Source organism: Meles meles, chromosome 7, assembly GCF_922984935.1.
Source record: "Meles meles chromosome 7, mMelMel3.1 paternal haplotype, whole genome shotgun sequence".
In the NCBI taxonomy this organism is placed as follows: domain Eukaryota; kingdom Metazoa; phylum Chordata; class Mammalia; order Carnivora; family Mustelidae; genus Meles; species Meles meles.
The window spans coordinates 85,210,190-85,227,388 of NC_060072.1; the positions used below are offsets into that span (position 1 = coordinate 85,210,190).

Consider the following 17,199-nt stretch of genomic DNA (forward strand, 5'->3'; position numbering starts at 1 on the left):
GTCTTTGGCTATTCTGTTTTCATTGTTTTGTGGTCTTTATTCTCTTTGATTTTTGTTTTTTGAGGATTCTATTGAGATATCCTCAAGCCCAGAGATTCTCTCCTCAAATGTGTCCAGTCTACTAATAAGCCCATCAAAGTATTCTTCATTTCTGTTACAGTGTTTTCATCTCTAGCATTTCTTTTTGGTTCTTCTTAGGATTTCCATCTCTCTGCTTCCATTGCCCATCAGTTCTTGCATGCTATCTACTTTACTCACTATAGCCCTTAACATATTGATAATGGTTGCTTTAATTTCCTATCTGAAAATTACAACAGCCCTGCCATGTCTGTTTCTGATGTTTGCTCTAGCTCTTGAAATTATCTTATTTTACCTTTTGATATGCTTTGTAATTTTTTCTCGATTGCCAAAGGCATGGTAGATTGGCCTTTGGTAATGTTGGGGGTGGGGGACGGTAGTACTCTACAGTCCTGTGATTGGGTCTCAGTGAGCCTATACCTCTGGATTGTGAACTTCACAAGCGTTTCTCAGGTTTTTGCCCCCCCTGTGTGGAAGAGGATGGCTAACGTGGGTGGAGTTGGGTTTTTCCCTTCCCCTGGTGAGTTAAACTCAGGTAATATTCTAGCAGGTCAGCCAACAGCTAACAAGTCTCCCCCAAGGGCAGGCTTTGTTAACAAGGACAGAGTGCTCTTGCTATTTCAAAATGATTCCACTTCTCCTCCCTGTGCCAGAAGCCCGGGAGGGTTTTTCTCTGGTACACACTATGGGAACCTGGCGGACTCCCGGAGTCCTGTGGCATTCCCCTAACCCTGGCTCGCCTGGGGTTTTGAACTCAGAGTAGTCTGCACTGCCTCTCCTTCAGGAAATTCACCTATTCCCTTTCACATTTTCCTATCCTGGCACTGGTTTCTGCAATGCCTTTCTGCAGGAGAGTCTCTGCTCCAGTAAGCTTATCTTTCCAAGCTTATTCCAAGCTATATTTGCCTGACTTTCTAATCTTGAGGGCCCTGGTTTGCTTGAGTCCTCTCTTCTCTCACAGATCCAAGAAGAGTTGTTGATTTTTCAGTCTGTTCAGTTTTCCACTTGTTGTTAGGATGGAATAGTGACTTCCAAGCTCCTTATATGTGGAACCAGAAGTCATAAGTGCCCTCCCTCCTTCTACTCTTCACATTACAAATCAACCAGGAGGCTTCTCTTCCCCTCTTGCCTAGAGAGACTTGATGAGTCAGTCCTCTGGGATTTGAGATACCACATTCTCCACACCATCCTGAAGAGCCACAGAAGCCAACAACATCACTCTCCACTCCAGGGAAAAGGCAAGGAGGGGGACAGACAGTTGAGGGGGGTCATATACAAAGAGGAGATTGACTTCAACTTTCCTTAATGACTTTAATTGGAGACTCGAGCCCTGTAAACCATAGTTCAAGCCTAGTTCTGTGGTACAATGTCTGGTTCTCCCTGAGGCCACAGGAGGAAAAGTGCATAATTGAGGTTGGAACAGAGAGCTCCACTCTCCCTGGTCTTTAAATCTGGAGTAATTCCAGCAAATTATGGCTACTGGATTAGCCTTAAAATAATTGTTAATGTCACCAAGCTCTAAGTTCCTTTCTTCCTCCTATTTGGGGAACTCTTTCACAAACTATGTGGGATCAAAATACACCTCTGTACTGACACTAACATCTACAAGTAGAAAGCTTCTTGATGAAGTTGCTGAGCTAGCCTGGAGAAGTTCACTCCCTCCAGAGCTCACTCACTGAGTCAACCCACCCACCTCTCCCTCAAGCGTCAGAGTTCTTCCAGACCCTGTCCTGAGAGGCTATAACCCAAGAAAAGACCAACTACCCACTGCTTGATTTCCATGGTCAGAGTTCTTTGAGGCCCCAACTTAGGGCTGAATTACAGTGTGCAAAGCTGTGTATGATAACAGCCATTATAGTGACCTTGAATTCTTATCTGCTGTTCTTTTTAAGAACAATTGAGAACACCTTCACAGTATTGATTTCGTCAGGTTTGCCCTCTCACCAACTCCAAAAAGAAGAAAGGGGGCAAACCCCTTCCTTTTACATTCAAAGGAAACATGAGGCCTAGAGAGGTCAAGGACTTGTCTATGGTTTCACCTCCCATCAGGGCCAAGGGCCACAGAGGGCTCCCATCTTCTCTGTCTGGACTCTCTTTCCAAAATGCTGGAGCACAAAGATTTGACTGTTCCTCTCCATTTTTCTTATTTGTACTTTTCTCTGTTAACCATAAGGGCATTTCTAGACTTGGGAATCCCTCTCAGTCTCCTCTAGCCTCCGCTAGCCCAGAGCAGATAGCCTCTGCATCCTGCAGAAACTCTCACTGCTCTCATGCCCCATAGGGCTCCAAGCTTTATCGAGTAGAAGATACCACATAGGCCGTGGCGATGTGTTTCTTGCCATTTCCATAGGTGGACTTGTCCCAGGGATAGGTCTGGATGGCCAAAGGATAGCCACCCAGGCTTAACTGGCATCTGTGGAGGAAAGATGGCCAAGTCACAGGGGCCCACCACGTCTCCCCATGCCCATCCCCTGACTAGGGAGATCAAGCCCAACCCATGCAGAGAATTGCCCCAGCTTTCTTCAGCCATTATCTCCCACTCCCCATGCACAGGCAGCCCTTCAGAAGGGCTCCTTTTTCCCAGAGCAGTAATCTAAAATCTCAGATTCTAGAGCTGAACCCCCAGAAATTAAATGTCTGCTTAGGGTTTTCAGACATAGTAGGACCCAAAGTCCTCAAATGTTAGAAGAGATGAAGCCCAGTGGTTTCAAGCTATACTCTCTGGGGCTCCGGGGTTCCCCCCTCGCAGCCTTGGGGACCGAAGAGAGAGGCCTGGAGCACGAGGGCAAGTGCATCTCTGACCTATGACAGTTCTGCATAAGATTTCACGTGGTGGTTCTGCTGCTAAGGTGAAGGTTGGGAACCACCAGCCTTATCTAACCACCTCATTTCCCAAGCGAGGAAACTTGAAGTGCCAAAGGGTGGTCTGTCCAAGCCACGGAGTTGCAGAATCCAGCTCTCCTGATTGTCCTGGCTGAGGACAGCCTGTGGCTCCAGCCTGCTCCCCAGGCCTGGCTGGCCCAGTACTTACACTTTGCCTGGCCTCGCAATGAAGCACAGGGAGTAGAGCGCAAACTCAAATTCAGGGCTGCTGCCGATGAAAGCTGAGCCCACCTCCTTGTAGTAGCCGTCCCAGTTGAACTGCATGGCTAACACGTCGGGGTAAGAATCCCACTGCAGAGAGTAATAAAGGAGGCCCGGTGAATACCACGAGTGGAGTCTGACAGACAGGTGGCACATGGTAGCAGCCCCCAGGAGGGGCCTGCATGAGTTTTCTGGGGAAGCTGGATTCTTTACATTGACCAAGGAAACGGTCTGCCTGGCTAAGGGGTCTGAGCCCTACTTGGATGATCAGACTGTCTGGAGCTGCCAGCATGAGTCTCCCGAAGAGGCCAGAGCCCGCTTTCCTGTGACTGACGCCAGGGCATCGGGGACCATAATGCTTCCTTGTACCCGTCACATGTGAAGGAGAAAGACAATTTATTGTCCCCCAATTATTTCCTGGCACAGGGCAGCAAAGGTTTCTTTTTTCTAAAATGTAGGGAGTTGAACTCAGATTAACCAGGCGGAAATCTCCAGCCAAGGCCACATTCTAAAGAAGTTCAGGTAGGAGGTCATTACATACCTTTGAGACTTGTTCCCCTCTGAAGATCTTCCCCTGCCCCCAGCCTCCCATCCAGGGATAATGCTCTCTGCCTCCTGCCCTCTGCAGGTCTGGAGCCTTCACTGTTTGGAAGGGAATCTCAGGGTCCTCAGTGCCTAAACCCACTGGCCACCAGATCAGGAAGTCATCTTCACCATCCCTGCTAGGCAGCCAACAAGAGGCAGGGCGAGAGGCCTGTCTGGCTGCTGGGAGCGCAGAGTGAGGGCAGGAAGTCTGGGTACTAATAAGTTTCTCCAGCCCCCAGCTCAGCACCCAGTACTCACCGGGCCATCGTAGATGTGGCTATAATAGTCAACCAGGCCCTCCTTCTCCTGCATATAGAAGCGGATCCAGTTATGGAAGCCAGTGACCTTGCCTTTTTTGATTTCACCTATAATGAAGAGTTCAAGGTGGGTGATGTGGGCCTCCCCTCCAACCTCTTGTGCCCCTTCCCTGCCAACGCTGTCCCCCCTTCTTGGGACTTTGGCTCATAGAATGCACACCTGCTTAGCCCCTTGCCCACACTCCCCAGCATGCCACACATCCCTAACTTTCACCCAGGAAAGCCCTCCCCATCCACTTTCAGCTCAAGCCCTTGGGAGAATTCCTCCTCCTGGTTGGCCTGGGCGACCAATCTCCTCTCAGCCATTTCTCCAGTAGCAAGCCAAACTTGGTGGGAGCTTTAAGGGGTGGGACAGTGGGGAGAAAGACCGTGGGCCTCTTGGAAAGCAGAGGACCATTCAGAAGTAGCCAGCCCTGCCCCCGAACCCAGCTCCCTTCCTATGTGTGCCCTTTGGGAGCCCTAGTGTCTGGTCTCCTTTCCCCTTTAGATACTCCACGGGAGACTGTCCCTCAAAAACAGCTCCTCAGACCCCTTCCTCTTGGCTTGGGGGTAGACAGGTCCATCCCTGCTAACAGGCTTGGCTGCAAGTTCTTCAGTGCCTGATGCCGCCCTCCTCCTGAGGGAAGAAGTCTCTCTTCGTTCCTCCAACTCTTTCTTTCCAGGCGTAATGATCCCACCTGAGAAAACGTGTTCAAAGCCACTTGAGTCCTCCTCTTCATTGCCTCTAGAATAGAGCCCAAACCACATGTTCTTCAAGTCATCGACAAACTCTTGTTCGGAGTCGTAGCGGTCTGTGGGGAGGAACACAGAGGACCTAAAAGGGGGGAAGGCGGGACCAGGTCCTGGGAAGCGGGGAAGAGCCACCTGCTCCAGCACATTAAGAGACACAGGGGTTCAACCAACAAAGATATTCAGTTGTCCATTCCGTAACTACCCACAGTGCCCCGGATCTGCAGGCTGAGGAGTCAGCAGCAAATAGCAAGGACAAGATCCCTGCTTTCACAGTTTCCATTCCAGTGGAAAAGACAAATAATAAACAATATGATGGCAGGTAAGTGCTATGAAGAAAATAAAGCAGAGTGTCCCACTATGGCTGGAGGTGGGGTTGGGATGGGGTTGGACTCTTCCAGAAAGGAAGATCAGAACAACCTTTCTGAGAAAGTAGCACTAATCAGAGACCTGCAGGATAAGGAGTCAGCCACACAAAATCTGGGGGAAATGGTCTTCATGTGGAAGGGACAATAGGGGCAAGGCTCTAAGACAACCTGGGCTTTGTATTCAATGAGCTAAGGGAAAGGCAGGGTGGCTGGAGCACAGTGAGCATAGTGGGGAGGGGTCAGACAGGAGGTCCGAGAGGTAGGCAACCACCAGGCCTCACAAGCCATGGCCAAAGAGTTGGGCATCAGTCAAATAACAATACAAAAATATTTCAATTTACTGTCTACGTTCTATGGACCTCAACTGTTTTAAGTGCTTTCAGTCCTCACATTAACCCTATGAATCGTCACATAGGGTTGATACCAATTATGCCCAGTTTAGAAACGAGGCATTTGGGCCCCAATGGGAAGATCGGGGCTGGAGCTCTAATTTAGGGAGCCATCAAACACCGACTGCTTCTCGGAATTGTATGTGGAGGATACCAAAGAGACACCAGACATATACTAGCCTTTCTAGGACTTAAAACACAGTCAGAAAATGAGACAAAATGTACACGCGATAACAGAGAATGGGTTCACAGCCTGAATGGCTCATACCACTTACCCAGTGCTAGGCTTTCCACCCAGTGCTTCACGTGTGTTAATCCACAAAGATCCCATTTCACAGATAAGGCTCTGACAGTTAAGGTCATTTGCCCAGGATTGCACCACTAACAAGTGGCCCCCTCGGGCCCAAAGCTATTTTGGACTACCCACCCCCCCAACCCTTGACTTCTGATGACATGCTGTGGAGATGCTGAAAGGCAGTGGGGAGCCAGGGCAGGTGCAGACCCAGCCTTGTGGGATGTGAGCTGTAACTTGAAGGTCAATCTGGGTTTGGACAGGGAAAGAGGTGATGGAACAGCCCGGCCTCAGTATGGGATCCCTGGGTCCCAGACCGGGCTCTGCTCACGACTTCGCTGCCGGGCTCAGACAAGTCATCAGCCTGTTGTGGACCCCCAGCTTCTCTCTGGAAAGCTGGAGGGCTGCCCCCACTGCTAAGACTCTCGCTCGTGTTTGCGGCAGAGGACCGCCAGGGGGCGGTGCGGGATCGCGCCCTCTTCAACCGGCTGCTCGCGCGTTACCCGCTGCACCTAAAAGCCGCGGGTGATTCACACGTAAGGGAAAGCGGGCGGATGGAAGGCAGCCGCTGTGAGCAGAGGGGACCCGGACAGAGCTGCCCATGAGGCCCAGCCCAGCTGCCTGGAGTTCAGGAGAGGAATCTGCAGGACACGAACCAACACAGCCCCTGCCAAGAATTCCTGCAGCTCAAACCTTTTTTGGTCTGATTCAAATGGGTCCCTATCCAGAGCCGCGCTAGCCAAAACCCCTCCCGGTAGAAGCTTTTGGTGATTTTCTGTCGCTGTTTCCCCGGCAAAAATGTGGAGTGAGCCAACAAGCCTTCCTGGACCTGGAGCAGGAGGAAGGAGAATCAGCAGCGACGTGACGTGCCTGTGGGATCAGCGGAGTTGGGGGAGGTGCAGGGATGACTCCCGGCTTGCAGAGAGCCTGAGACTGGAGCAGTGCATGGCAGGCATACACGAGGCCGCTCAGAGTAAATCAGAGCAGAGGTGACGCGAGCCAGACAGAGGTTGCTTCCGCTACTTAGGCCCAGGGTCCCTCCTGGCCCTCCCAGAGGCCTGCTGGCCACCATACAACCCTGCCCCTGCTCGCTTCACTTCCCCCACAGGCCCAGAGCTGCCAGGCTCTCCTGTCCTGAGCACTGCCTTGTGGGGCTTGGGGTTGCTCACTCACTCTGGTGACGGAGGAAGCCATAGAGTTCCTTCATGACCGTGGTCCTCATGACCTCTCTGAGGAAGGCGTCCTGCTCAGCCAGCTGCTGGGCACTGAAGTGCTCCCCACGGCCCGTGGCCCGCTGATAGTTGTTGAGGAGGTTAATGAAGGCAGCGTAGGTGGGCTTGGAGAACAGCTTCTCGTTGACATAGGTGAAGAGCCTGCGGGAGGTGGAGGGAGGCCCGAGGGAGGCCTGAACATCGAGCAGGACCACCCCCACCCAGCCCCTGCAGGGGCAGCCAGACAGGCCAGGGCAGGCACGCGAAGGTGGAGGTCAGGAGCAGAGTCAGGACCTCAGATCCTCTTGAAGGGTGTGCATGAGGCGGCTCTTTTCTCCCACTCCAGCGTTTGGAAGTTCTGCTCTCTTCTCAGCGCAGTCACAGAAACCCTCCCAACTGGATACCCACAGCCCCTCAAGATGGTTTTCTTTGTCCCTGGAGACCTATTTCCTTCTCTCCCTTCCATCCCGCCTGAGGAGAAAAGAGCTGAGGCAGGCAAAGAAGCGAGGCCGGGGGTGGGGGGACACTGCAGGGAGCGTGAAGGGGACTCACGGCTCTGGGCAGCGGTCCACTTGGTCTCTGGTCTCCGAGGGTGAAATGCGGTTTTGGCTGTTGAGAATGATGTCTTCCTTCTGGGCTTTGTTGACATCCGCCCTGTAGATCTTCTCAGAGATGCTCTGTAGCTCCTCCTTGGTTATGGCATCACTGCTGTAGGAGAAGCCCTCTAGGAGGAGTGGGGAGGGGGTTCTCAGCCCAAGGAAGGCCCTGGGGAGAGAGCCCCCCTACCCTGGGCACCTTCCAGAAGCAGACAGCCAGGGAAAGAGGCTGCAGTCCATCACCCTAGTGGTTGGAAGGCAGGGACCTCGGGCCCAAAGGCTCCTTAAAATCGGCGCATGGCCTTGCCTGCAAAATGCCCACACTGCCCCCACCTCTGGGAAGTTCTCAAATTTGGGCATGCCCCAGAATCACCTGGAGGGCTTGTTAAAACAGTTTTGGGGGCCCTGCCCCCAGAGTGTCCAATCAGTGGGTCTGGGGGGAATTCCTAGAGTCTCCCTTTCTTTTTTTTTTTTAAGATTTTATTTATTTATTTATTTATTTGAAAGATAGAGATCACAAGTAGGCAGAGAGGCAGGCAGAGAGAGAGAAAGGAGGAAGCAGGCTCCCTGCCAAGCAGAGAGCCCGATGCGGGGCTCGATCCCAGGACCCTGGGATCATGACCTGAGCCGAAGGCAGAGGCTTTAACCCACTGAGCCACCCAGGCGCCCGAGTCTCCCTTTCTAATCTATGCCCAGAGGTTACTGATACGCTGCTCCAGAGAGCACACCTACAGAACTCTCGCTCTGGAGAGTTCCTCCTTCTCTGGGGATGTGCTAAAAGGAGCAGGAGACTGACCGTGGCCACACAGGCTCTCGAAATCCGTGCAGCAGTTCCCAAACTCTGGACAGCGGGCATTGCAGTGGCATGGCTGGTGCCTGTCGAAGGCCTCGTGGCAGCGGTCCCGGCAGGAGCTGGGTGCCGAGTACAGATCTGATAGCACAGGGAGAGGGTGTGTGTGGGGCAGACCCCTAGAGGTCGCTCCGGGCCAGCCCGCCGGGTCCCCCCCTCCCCCTCTCCCTCCAACCTCGCCCTCCACACTCCTAGTGAAGATCTCCAGGGAAGGAAAACAGTCTGAATTGGTACACACCCTCCACTGGTCAGGAAGCCCTTGCCTTGCTGAGAGGCCAAACTCTACTTTCTGGCCTGTTGTTTTTATAATCTTCCCACCCTAAAAATAAAATCTCTTCCACTTCCCTCCATAAGCCTCAGGCTCCCTTTCCTGCCTACACCCCAGGCTGCAGAGGCCAGCCCTCCTACCACCTCTGAGTGCTGGGTTTGGGGTCCCTCTAGCTCAGGACTGTGCCTGCTGCCACTGGGATGGCTGCCTCCTGCTTGTCACCTCTCGTGTCCCTCCACCTTTAGCCTGCAGCCCCCCCTTTAGAAAGGCAGACTCACTGCCAGCTGGGGCCTCCACCGGCTCTTCCTCCAGCTCCAGGAATGGCTCTGGCTCTTCAGGGCCCTCTTCCCCTGTAGGTCAGAGAAGTAGAGTCACCAGTCACCCCCCAAGGGCTCCCAGTTTCCCCAGCCTCCGGGACAAGCCGTGCAATGGAAGAAAATACGAAACAGGGACTAAGGCACCATGAACAAGGAGACAAACTAAAAACGGAAGACAGTTTGATTAATATGGAAATAAATGCAGTGCTTTTAAAGTGCCCTAAATAAATAAATAAAAACGAAATAAATAAATAAAAACGATATAAAAGAAGGGGACAGATGACTGCAAACTGTTCTAAAAAGTGAAAAATATTTCCCCAGGTGACAACGCTCCTTGCCACTTCAGCATTCTGGTGCTCAGTGTGTTCATCTGTACATAGAGGAGGGGAGGCAGGAAGGGGTGCCCTCTGGATTGAAAATCCTGATTCGGGTATGACTTTTCTTCAAGGTACGTTGATAGAGGGACAGGCTTGCTCCTCTCCAAATGACAAGGCCTCGCTTAGGATCGTCCCTTACTATAATAACTCCCAGTCACAGTCAAGGGTGAACTCCACCCAGGCCCTCCCGGACTAAGAACTCTAAGAACTGTTTCCTGAGATACCAACTTCCCTTCTTTCTTTACAACACTTGGCAATGACCACAGAGAAGGGGGTGGGGGTGGAGGCTAGTTCAGAAAAGTACGTTCATATTGCCGCCCCGTTCCTTTAGCCTGCCAGGCTGGGTGGAGTGGGGGTGGGGAGGAAGAGGAAGGATGCTCCTGGGGACTCTGAGCTCCTCTCCCGCACACGGTGGGGGTAATTTCCCCCCAGAGAAGCAACACTGTTACAAAGTGATTCAGAATCCGTTAGTGAGCTTGCTGGATGGTGTCGTGTTATCAGAACCACAGGCCAGATGATGTGTTCAGCCAAGACACGTGTTCTGATCACTTCCTTGGTGACAGGCTGTGGTCTAAGTCCTGACCATCCCCCGGTTCTTAACTCTGCCAATGTTATGCTAAGCAGACTTTCAAGGGCTAATTTAGGGTCTCAAGCATCACCCATATTTTTTCTGTGGGAAAAGGATCCTGAGGTGCAAATCAGAGGCTTGGAGATGGACTGGCTCCCAAGCAAAGTCTTGTCTGTGCTGTGAAATGCCAGCCCAATGGTCCAAGGTGAATGGGCTCTCCTGTGTCTGCTTGAATAGGGCACAAGGCAAGGGGAAAGGGGCAGGCTCTGATTCTGGCACTGAGCTCTGGACCTGGGTTTCCCTCCCTGGGCTTGATCAACAGAACTCCTGCTGGTATAGATGGTGTTTTCATGTAAATGGAATGATGGTTCCTTCTGGTGGAAGCAGCTCAGTGGGCACACGGCTGGGTCAGCAGATATCCCCTTTGGGAAAATTAGGAAAAGGTACTCCTTTCTCTCAGCAGACACAGCTCTTCACCAAGCAAGGCACATGGGTTAGCAAGAATGGACTCAATTTTGGTCAGCTTGGCTTCTCAGCCAGGTGCCCTTGTGCAGTGTACAACCTGCACAACCGTATGCCATGGTCTTGCTAGCTATTACCTACCATGGCTCTAGTGATCATGTTTTCCAAACTGAGAGTCGGGGCACCTGGTTTGACAGTGAACTTAATGAGGCTTCATGTCCTAAAGCAGAAGACCATTTATCTGGCGGTCTAAAACACTGGAAGCATTCAAACAAGGGGATTATTCAAAACAATTTTTTCAAATGACCTTTAAAACTATGTTAGAGTAACAGAGAAACAATTGGCCTCTCAGAGTAGTGCGTGTCCCATTTAATCACTGGACAGGGAATGACAGATCGAAGGTGTTCCAGCCTCTCGGTCCACTCATTACCAGCAGAGTGGTGTGTGTGAATCACAACAGTCACAGTGACACCACGCAGGCTCCCTGGGGGCACGGAGGCTGGAGAGTTCAACTCCCTTTTCACACTTTGGTGATGTAAAGTGTTGAATTACAGTTGGTAATGAGATACATGCTATGTTAATGTTTGTTACTATTCTGCTGCATTTGGAATTACTTAAACTTCCAAAATAGTATTGCTAATCCTGATAGTTCAGATAGATATTCCAGATAAATAACATCTATTAAGTTGTGGTTTTAGACTGGGGACAGCCTAGAATACCTGGGACAAGCAGTTGACACATCCTGACTTTTGCACTGCTCGTCAATGTCCTCATTTAGGCTCCTAGAGCCCTGTCATCCATCACGGAACGCAGCTCTGAACTGCCAGACACCTGAGCCAGCGCCCCTGCAGACAGTCTTGGCATGGGCATGGCCTGGCCCACTGTGCCTCCCAGACCCTTCCCCCGACAAGGAGCCTCACCAGTACACAGGTGCTCATAGTCTTCACAACAGTCCCCATGCCGGGGACACTGGCGGTCACACTGGCAGGCAGCGTCCCGGTGAAATTTCTCATTACAGCGAGATGCACAGGACTCTAATTTTCCTACGGGCAGTAAAGTTCACAAACTCAGCTCTGTGAGAGTCGTATTGTCCCTCTCAAGGAGCCCCCTGCAGTAGGGTTTGCAGACAGGGGCATGGGGCCCACCTAGCAGGGAAGATCATTGCCATCTGCTGCAGAGAAATACATGGGCAGCCTCCCACGCACCGGCAGAAGCCTCATCCCCACCACCCCACCACCCTGTACTGCAGGGTTCATAATATACATGAGGATCACAGACTTGAATGCTGAGCGAGGCTAGACCTCTAAGAGAAGCAAGTAAAGAAGAAAGGAGGCAGTAGCAATCGGTGGGGACTGGAACAAACTTGGAACTGATGCTCGGCCTGAAATTGTCAGCCACTCCCAGCTCCAGCCCCTCTGCTATGTCGGGGTGCAGGCTCAGTGCTGCTAGAGCCTCTAGTTTTTTAAGAGAAGCCTTCCTTTTCATGTGAAGTTTTCCAATTTTTAAAAAATTCCCGCGGACCAACGAAAGAGGTCTGTGGACTGGTCGTGACCCACAGGTCATCATTCACCTGTCACATAGGTGAAGGTGGTCACTCCTGCTCCAGTGATCCTACCTGCCCTCTCCCCAGGCACCCCCTTCCTCTCATCCTGCCCCTTTTATGTCTTCTGCTCCTTTGTTCTTTGCTCCCCTTCACCTGGTCCCTCCTGCGCCCTGTTTCTCCCAGGTCCCATCTTTCGGTTTCTTCTAGTCTTTGGAAAGAGTTTGAATTAGTTTAGGCTCATGTGGGGAACGAGTATACGTGAGAATTGGATTCTGGAACAGGATCCGCTGTGTGACCACAGACCACATCCCTTACTCCAGCCACATGGCCTGCAGAAGCAAATTTTTGGTCACAAGGGGCATAGACAAAAAATTTCGAAAGAAATGGTACAAGCCCACTACCACTCTGAAAAACACAACCCCCACCATGCCCACTCCAGCAAAGATAGTGTCGGGAGGTGTCTTTGGTGACAGCTGGCTTCGGGGCCCCTTTCCTTCCATTCTGAGCCTTAAGGGTAATTACAGGGTCTTTGTTTCCACTTGAGGTTCCTGAGGTTTGGGTTTCGTGAATGCTGGGTTTAAGGGCCCGGCTGTGGGCGAGGAAGGATGTCAAGATCAGGGTCAGAGTCGCCATTAGCATTGGAATTTGTGTGAATGTGGAAGCTGAAACCTAATTTGGACCAGAGTTAGGGTCCCTTAGGTTCGGATTAAGAGCTGTGGTCGGGATTTGGCCTTGAATTAAATTTATCGATAAAGTAACAGGTTTTGTATTGCTGTTTGGCTGAGGAATAAGGGGATAGGTTTAATGCCACTCCAGGGTTGAAGAGTGTGTCAAGACTAGGAGAAGAAAAATTACCCCACTTTTGCCTTGGATTAGATTTGGGTTTTGGTTCTAGTGGTGACTCCACACAGGTACCGTATCTCGATTTAAGCCTGGATTGGGTGGGAAGTGAATATGAAGGTTGTGGGTTTAGTTACTACTTTGGATTCTGGGATTAGGGTTTATATGGTGTTCATGTGGGTGGCAGAGCAAAGAACTTGACCTGGACTCTGGGGCCAAAACTTCATGGGGTTGGAATTCTGGTTCTGCTGCTTTCGAGCTATAAGCTCTTGGGCAAGTTATTTAACCTTCTGTGCCTCAGTTTCCTTATCTGTGAAAGTTTCATGACAATGGGGTCCATCTCATAGAATACTTATAAGCATTAAATGAGTTGATATTTGTAAAGCACTTAGTACAGTACATTATCCTTATTAGCAACATGGGCAGCTTAGATAAATAAACAGCGATAATACTCCACGCCCAGCTCCAATGTGGCAAGTGCTCAGACAGGCTAGAGCAGTCTTCCCTGTGGATGCACTTCATCTAGCTGACTCCCTCCCTAGCTTTCAGCTGGGCCGGCCCTTGGACCAGGGTGTCCGTGCATTTATGTCGCTGACAGTGTCCTAGCTGACGTCATTGCTATGAGCCTGTATTCTCTACATCCAAGAGGTGTCAGGTCAAGGTTAACCACGTCCTGAGACAGCCTCCAGTTGGATCCAGGGCCTCCCATGTGGCCAGGGAGGCAGGCCTTTGATCCAGTGGATTGTCCTTGAAAACAACCAGGCCCAAGGCCTCTTGTCCTTTTAGGCTCAGTGGAACTCTTTCTGAATCTTAAATGTTGCTCCCTTGGAACCTGAATGCAAAGACCTTAAGGAAAAATTTTTAGGCAGGAGGAAGTCTCAGTCAGCTGCCTGCCCAGTCAGCCTGGCAGAACACCCAGAATCCAAAGGGAGAAAATTCAGACAGATCAAGGCAACATTCACAATGGGCCCGATCAGCAGAGTCCCAGGAAAGAATTCACTTCATTCCAGCAGCTGGCACGGGCTGAGAAGGGCTCCACGTGACTAGTCAGCTCTCTGGAGCTCAGGAGAACACCCCCCACGGCCCTGGCCGAGTGGACTTTGTCATCTCTATTCGAGAACTTTGTCCACAGTGAGAACTCCCTTCCCCATAAACCTGGTCTTCTTCGAGACGACCTTGGGATTTGAGGGGCGAGAGGAAAAGTAGCAGGGACTTCTTTTCCTCATAGGTACCTCGCTGGGCTGTCCTGGGGACACTCAATGGACCAAGTCACTCCGACTCCTCACTCCAGTGTCCCCGCCCTGTTCCTGAGGGCCACACCGGGCCCTGTGCGAGCCTCGCGCCCTGGCCAGGCACTGAGTCACTGCTTCGGCAGCCATCAGCCCCTTGCCCTTCTGCCTCATCTCTCTGAGCCATGGCCTTCTTCACATTGGCCTTGTCTGTCTCAGACCCAGACTTTCCCTCCATTCCCCTGAAAGGGCTTAGGGCCTCCCCTGTCTCATGAGATGCTAAATTTCTCTGCACTCTCCAAAACTTCAATATGCCAGAAGGTCCACTCCCTATCCATGCTGCCTGCACAGAGAGTCTGGTCTCAAACCTGGGTGTCGCTATTACACCAGCACTTAGCTGCTCTGAGGGTCAGGACATCATCCTCCATCCGTGCCTGTCCAGGAGCCCCAGAGGCTGTTTCCCTGGAGACCTAGCCAACCAAGAAGATTTGTTTCCAGGACCAGCTTCCTGCCCCAGTTCACCTGAAACAACCAGGCTCCTAAGGCTGATGGTGACTCCTCCATATGATTCATTGGAGGAGTTCTAAGTTCTGAGATGTTGGAACTAGGAAGGACGAGAGCCGAGCCCTTTCCTGCCCACCTTAGGAAAGAAGGCAGCATTTCGTATTGGACTCGCACCTCCCCATCCACCCCACATCCAGATCAGATTGCCCTCCTCCCCCGGGAGCAAGGGCTCCACCTGCGTTTCTAAAGCCACTGTTGCCTCTGTCCTCGGGGATGGCTGCCCAGGGACCCAATGTCTAAAGTCGTTCTCCTCTCCTGTGACTGGGATGGGCTAACCGAGCGGCCACTGGCTCACACGAAGCTAGAAGTTCTCATGCCCCCCCCCATTGGCTGTCCACCACCCAGGGCCCCCGACAGAGCTGATCGCCAGCTGCTCTGCCACGGGTGCCGGAGTAGAGGTCCCCCATCCCTCCCAGTGCAGGGGGGCCTGGGAGCAGCTTTCTCCTCCAAAGGTTTTCCGTTTGGGAATCCCATCATGGGTCTCCATATACGTAACCTGACTGGAAACGAGGGTTTCTGCCGGGAATAGGTACAAGCATACTCATAACCCAAACCTCAGCTGGTTGAGCTCTCACTCCACGTAAGGTGCTTTTTACACAGTATCTTAATTCGTCCTTACGACAGTCTGATTTAAGAACCACCTGGGTTGGGTAGGGTGGGCATCAAGCTCTGATTCTTTCTCCTCTGGGCAGAGGAGTGTTCTCCCCACACCTCTTAGCTCAGGCCCCTCCCTTGGCCGTCGTTCCTCCGCACGCATTAACCAACAGCCAATGAACACATCAGCACGAGCACTCTGCCCAGCTACTAAGGAAAGCGTTGCTGTCCTGCCGGTCCCATCCCTTGCACCGCTAGTAACTGTGGGCCAGTTCTGTGCTCTAGTTCTTCAGTCACTGGGTCGGATGCCCATTCCACTGACCGTTTATATAGCCTAGAGAGCACATGGTCCACCTCTGGACCAGGGCCTTTTCCAGTTTCCCGCTGAGCCTGCCCATCTCCTGAGGTTTTACCCAGAGCGGGATCCTACCCCAAACAACCTCACCCACCCACAGGCAGTGGAGAGAGTGACCAAGGGCAGCCAGGCCACTCAAACCCAGCAAGCTTTACATCACACAGCGGTCCCGCAGACAAACCTTGGTGAGATCAAAAGTCAGACTGGACCAAGGGATGTCTGGGTCTGGTCTTCCGAGGACTCATGAAAGGGTCATTAGTCCCATGTCCCATGACATTAGTCCCTCAGCCCTGCAACCCCCTTCATACAGTCCCTTCCACCCCAAAGACAACTCCTATACTCTGACAGGGTTGGATTCTAAGCTCCATGGCTCTAGGACAGAGCTGACCTTCCCTTGTCCCACTCTGCTCATACCTCTACCAAGTTCCCCAACTCTCTCCTTCTTTATGCAGGACTGTTGCACCCCCACCAGATAAAGACTTACCAGCCCAGGCCAGGCTGAAGAGTATGGCCACTATCAGGGGCACACAGGCCCTCATGGTGCCCAGCTGGAAGCCAAAAGGGGATGGGCTGTTGGACTTTCACTAGAGTCAAGGTGAATGTCACTGCTCTCAAATGAGCCTTATTGCCCGGGCTGATCCTTTTAAAGACATCAGAACTTGTGGATCTGGTACCTCCAGATCCTTCCAGGAAGAAAAAGGGGAGGGAGGGACCCTAGATGGATAAGAGGTGGAAAGGGGGTGGGGCCCGACAGCTGTTTGAAGCCAGAGGGATGGTGACTAAGCAGGCAGGTAATTCCAGATGTTTAGAACAGGTAATACTAGCTGTAGCCAGAAAATAGGTCATGTAAGCAGACACAGCAAGATGGGCCTAGTTTGGGGGAAGGGAGGGTGCGGTTCTCCATCCCAAGTGGGAGACTGATGGCCTGGTCTGTGACTGATGCCCTCCAAACACCCACCTACTAACAAGCCACTGTCCTGGCCTTCCAAGGAGCTACAGGCTGGCTTCATCTTTGAGTTCCTGATGCTAATATGAGGAACCTAGTGAAGGGATTTTTCCAAGTTTGACCTCAAGTGAAGCTCAAGCAAGTGTTAGGGTCAGTCCAAGGAGAGATACAGGAGGTGTAGGTCAGAAATAAGGGCTGCTCTTATTAACATCAAACCACACATAGCCCAAGCACCCCAGAAATAATATGCAAATAGTCTCTAACTCTGACTGAGTCAGCACCTCAACTTCTCACAGTTCAGGTTCTCACAGTTTCCAGCTTTACAAGGTCAGCAGTGGGCAAGAGGTTCAGAGACAGCCAGAGGACCCATCCTTCCTCTCCTGGGGGCCCAGGAGCCCACTCCTTTCATCCCCTACTTACACTCATCTTCCCATGGACCCTCCCCATGGAGGTGAGGCTTCTCCAAGTCCTTCCTCCCCAAGTCCTAGGAGCGGCAACGTGGGACTGCCAAGTTCCCTCTCCTATTAAAGGTAAAATCTGTTAAGTAAATTGTTCTTTCCAGAAAGAGTGCTGCATGGAGATTCTGACCTCTCAATAAAAGAAAAGCCTCATATAAGAAAGCAAAACGGATGAACCA

General features: G+C 51.7%; 1 protein-coding gene across 1 annotated transcript; it reads right to left on the reverse strand.

Moving 5' to 3' along the window:
• Positions 1-1,369: 1,369 nt before the first annotated feature.
• ENDOU (endonuclease, poly(U) specific) lies at positions 1,370-16,155 on the reverse strand. The gene is made up of 10 exons (XM_046010939.1): positions 16,101-16,155; positions 11,412-11,534; positions 9,046-9,117; positions 8,446-8,580; positions 7,606-7,777; positions 7,016-7,215; positions 4,742-4,855; positions 4,006-4,112; positions 3,110-3,252; positions 1,370-2,491 (listed from the first exon to the last, which is right to left on the reverse strand). The coding sequence occupies exons 1-10, from the start codon at positions 16,153-16,155 to the stop codon at positions 2,371-2,373; spliced, it is 1,242 nt and encodes a 413-aa protein (XP_045866895.1). The 3' UTR covers positions 1,370-2,370.
• Between the last annotated feature and the right edge of the window lie 1,044 nt (positions 16,156-17,199).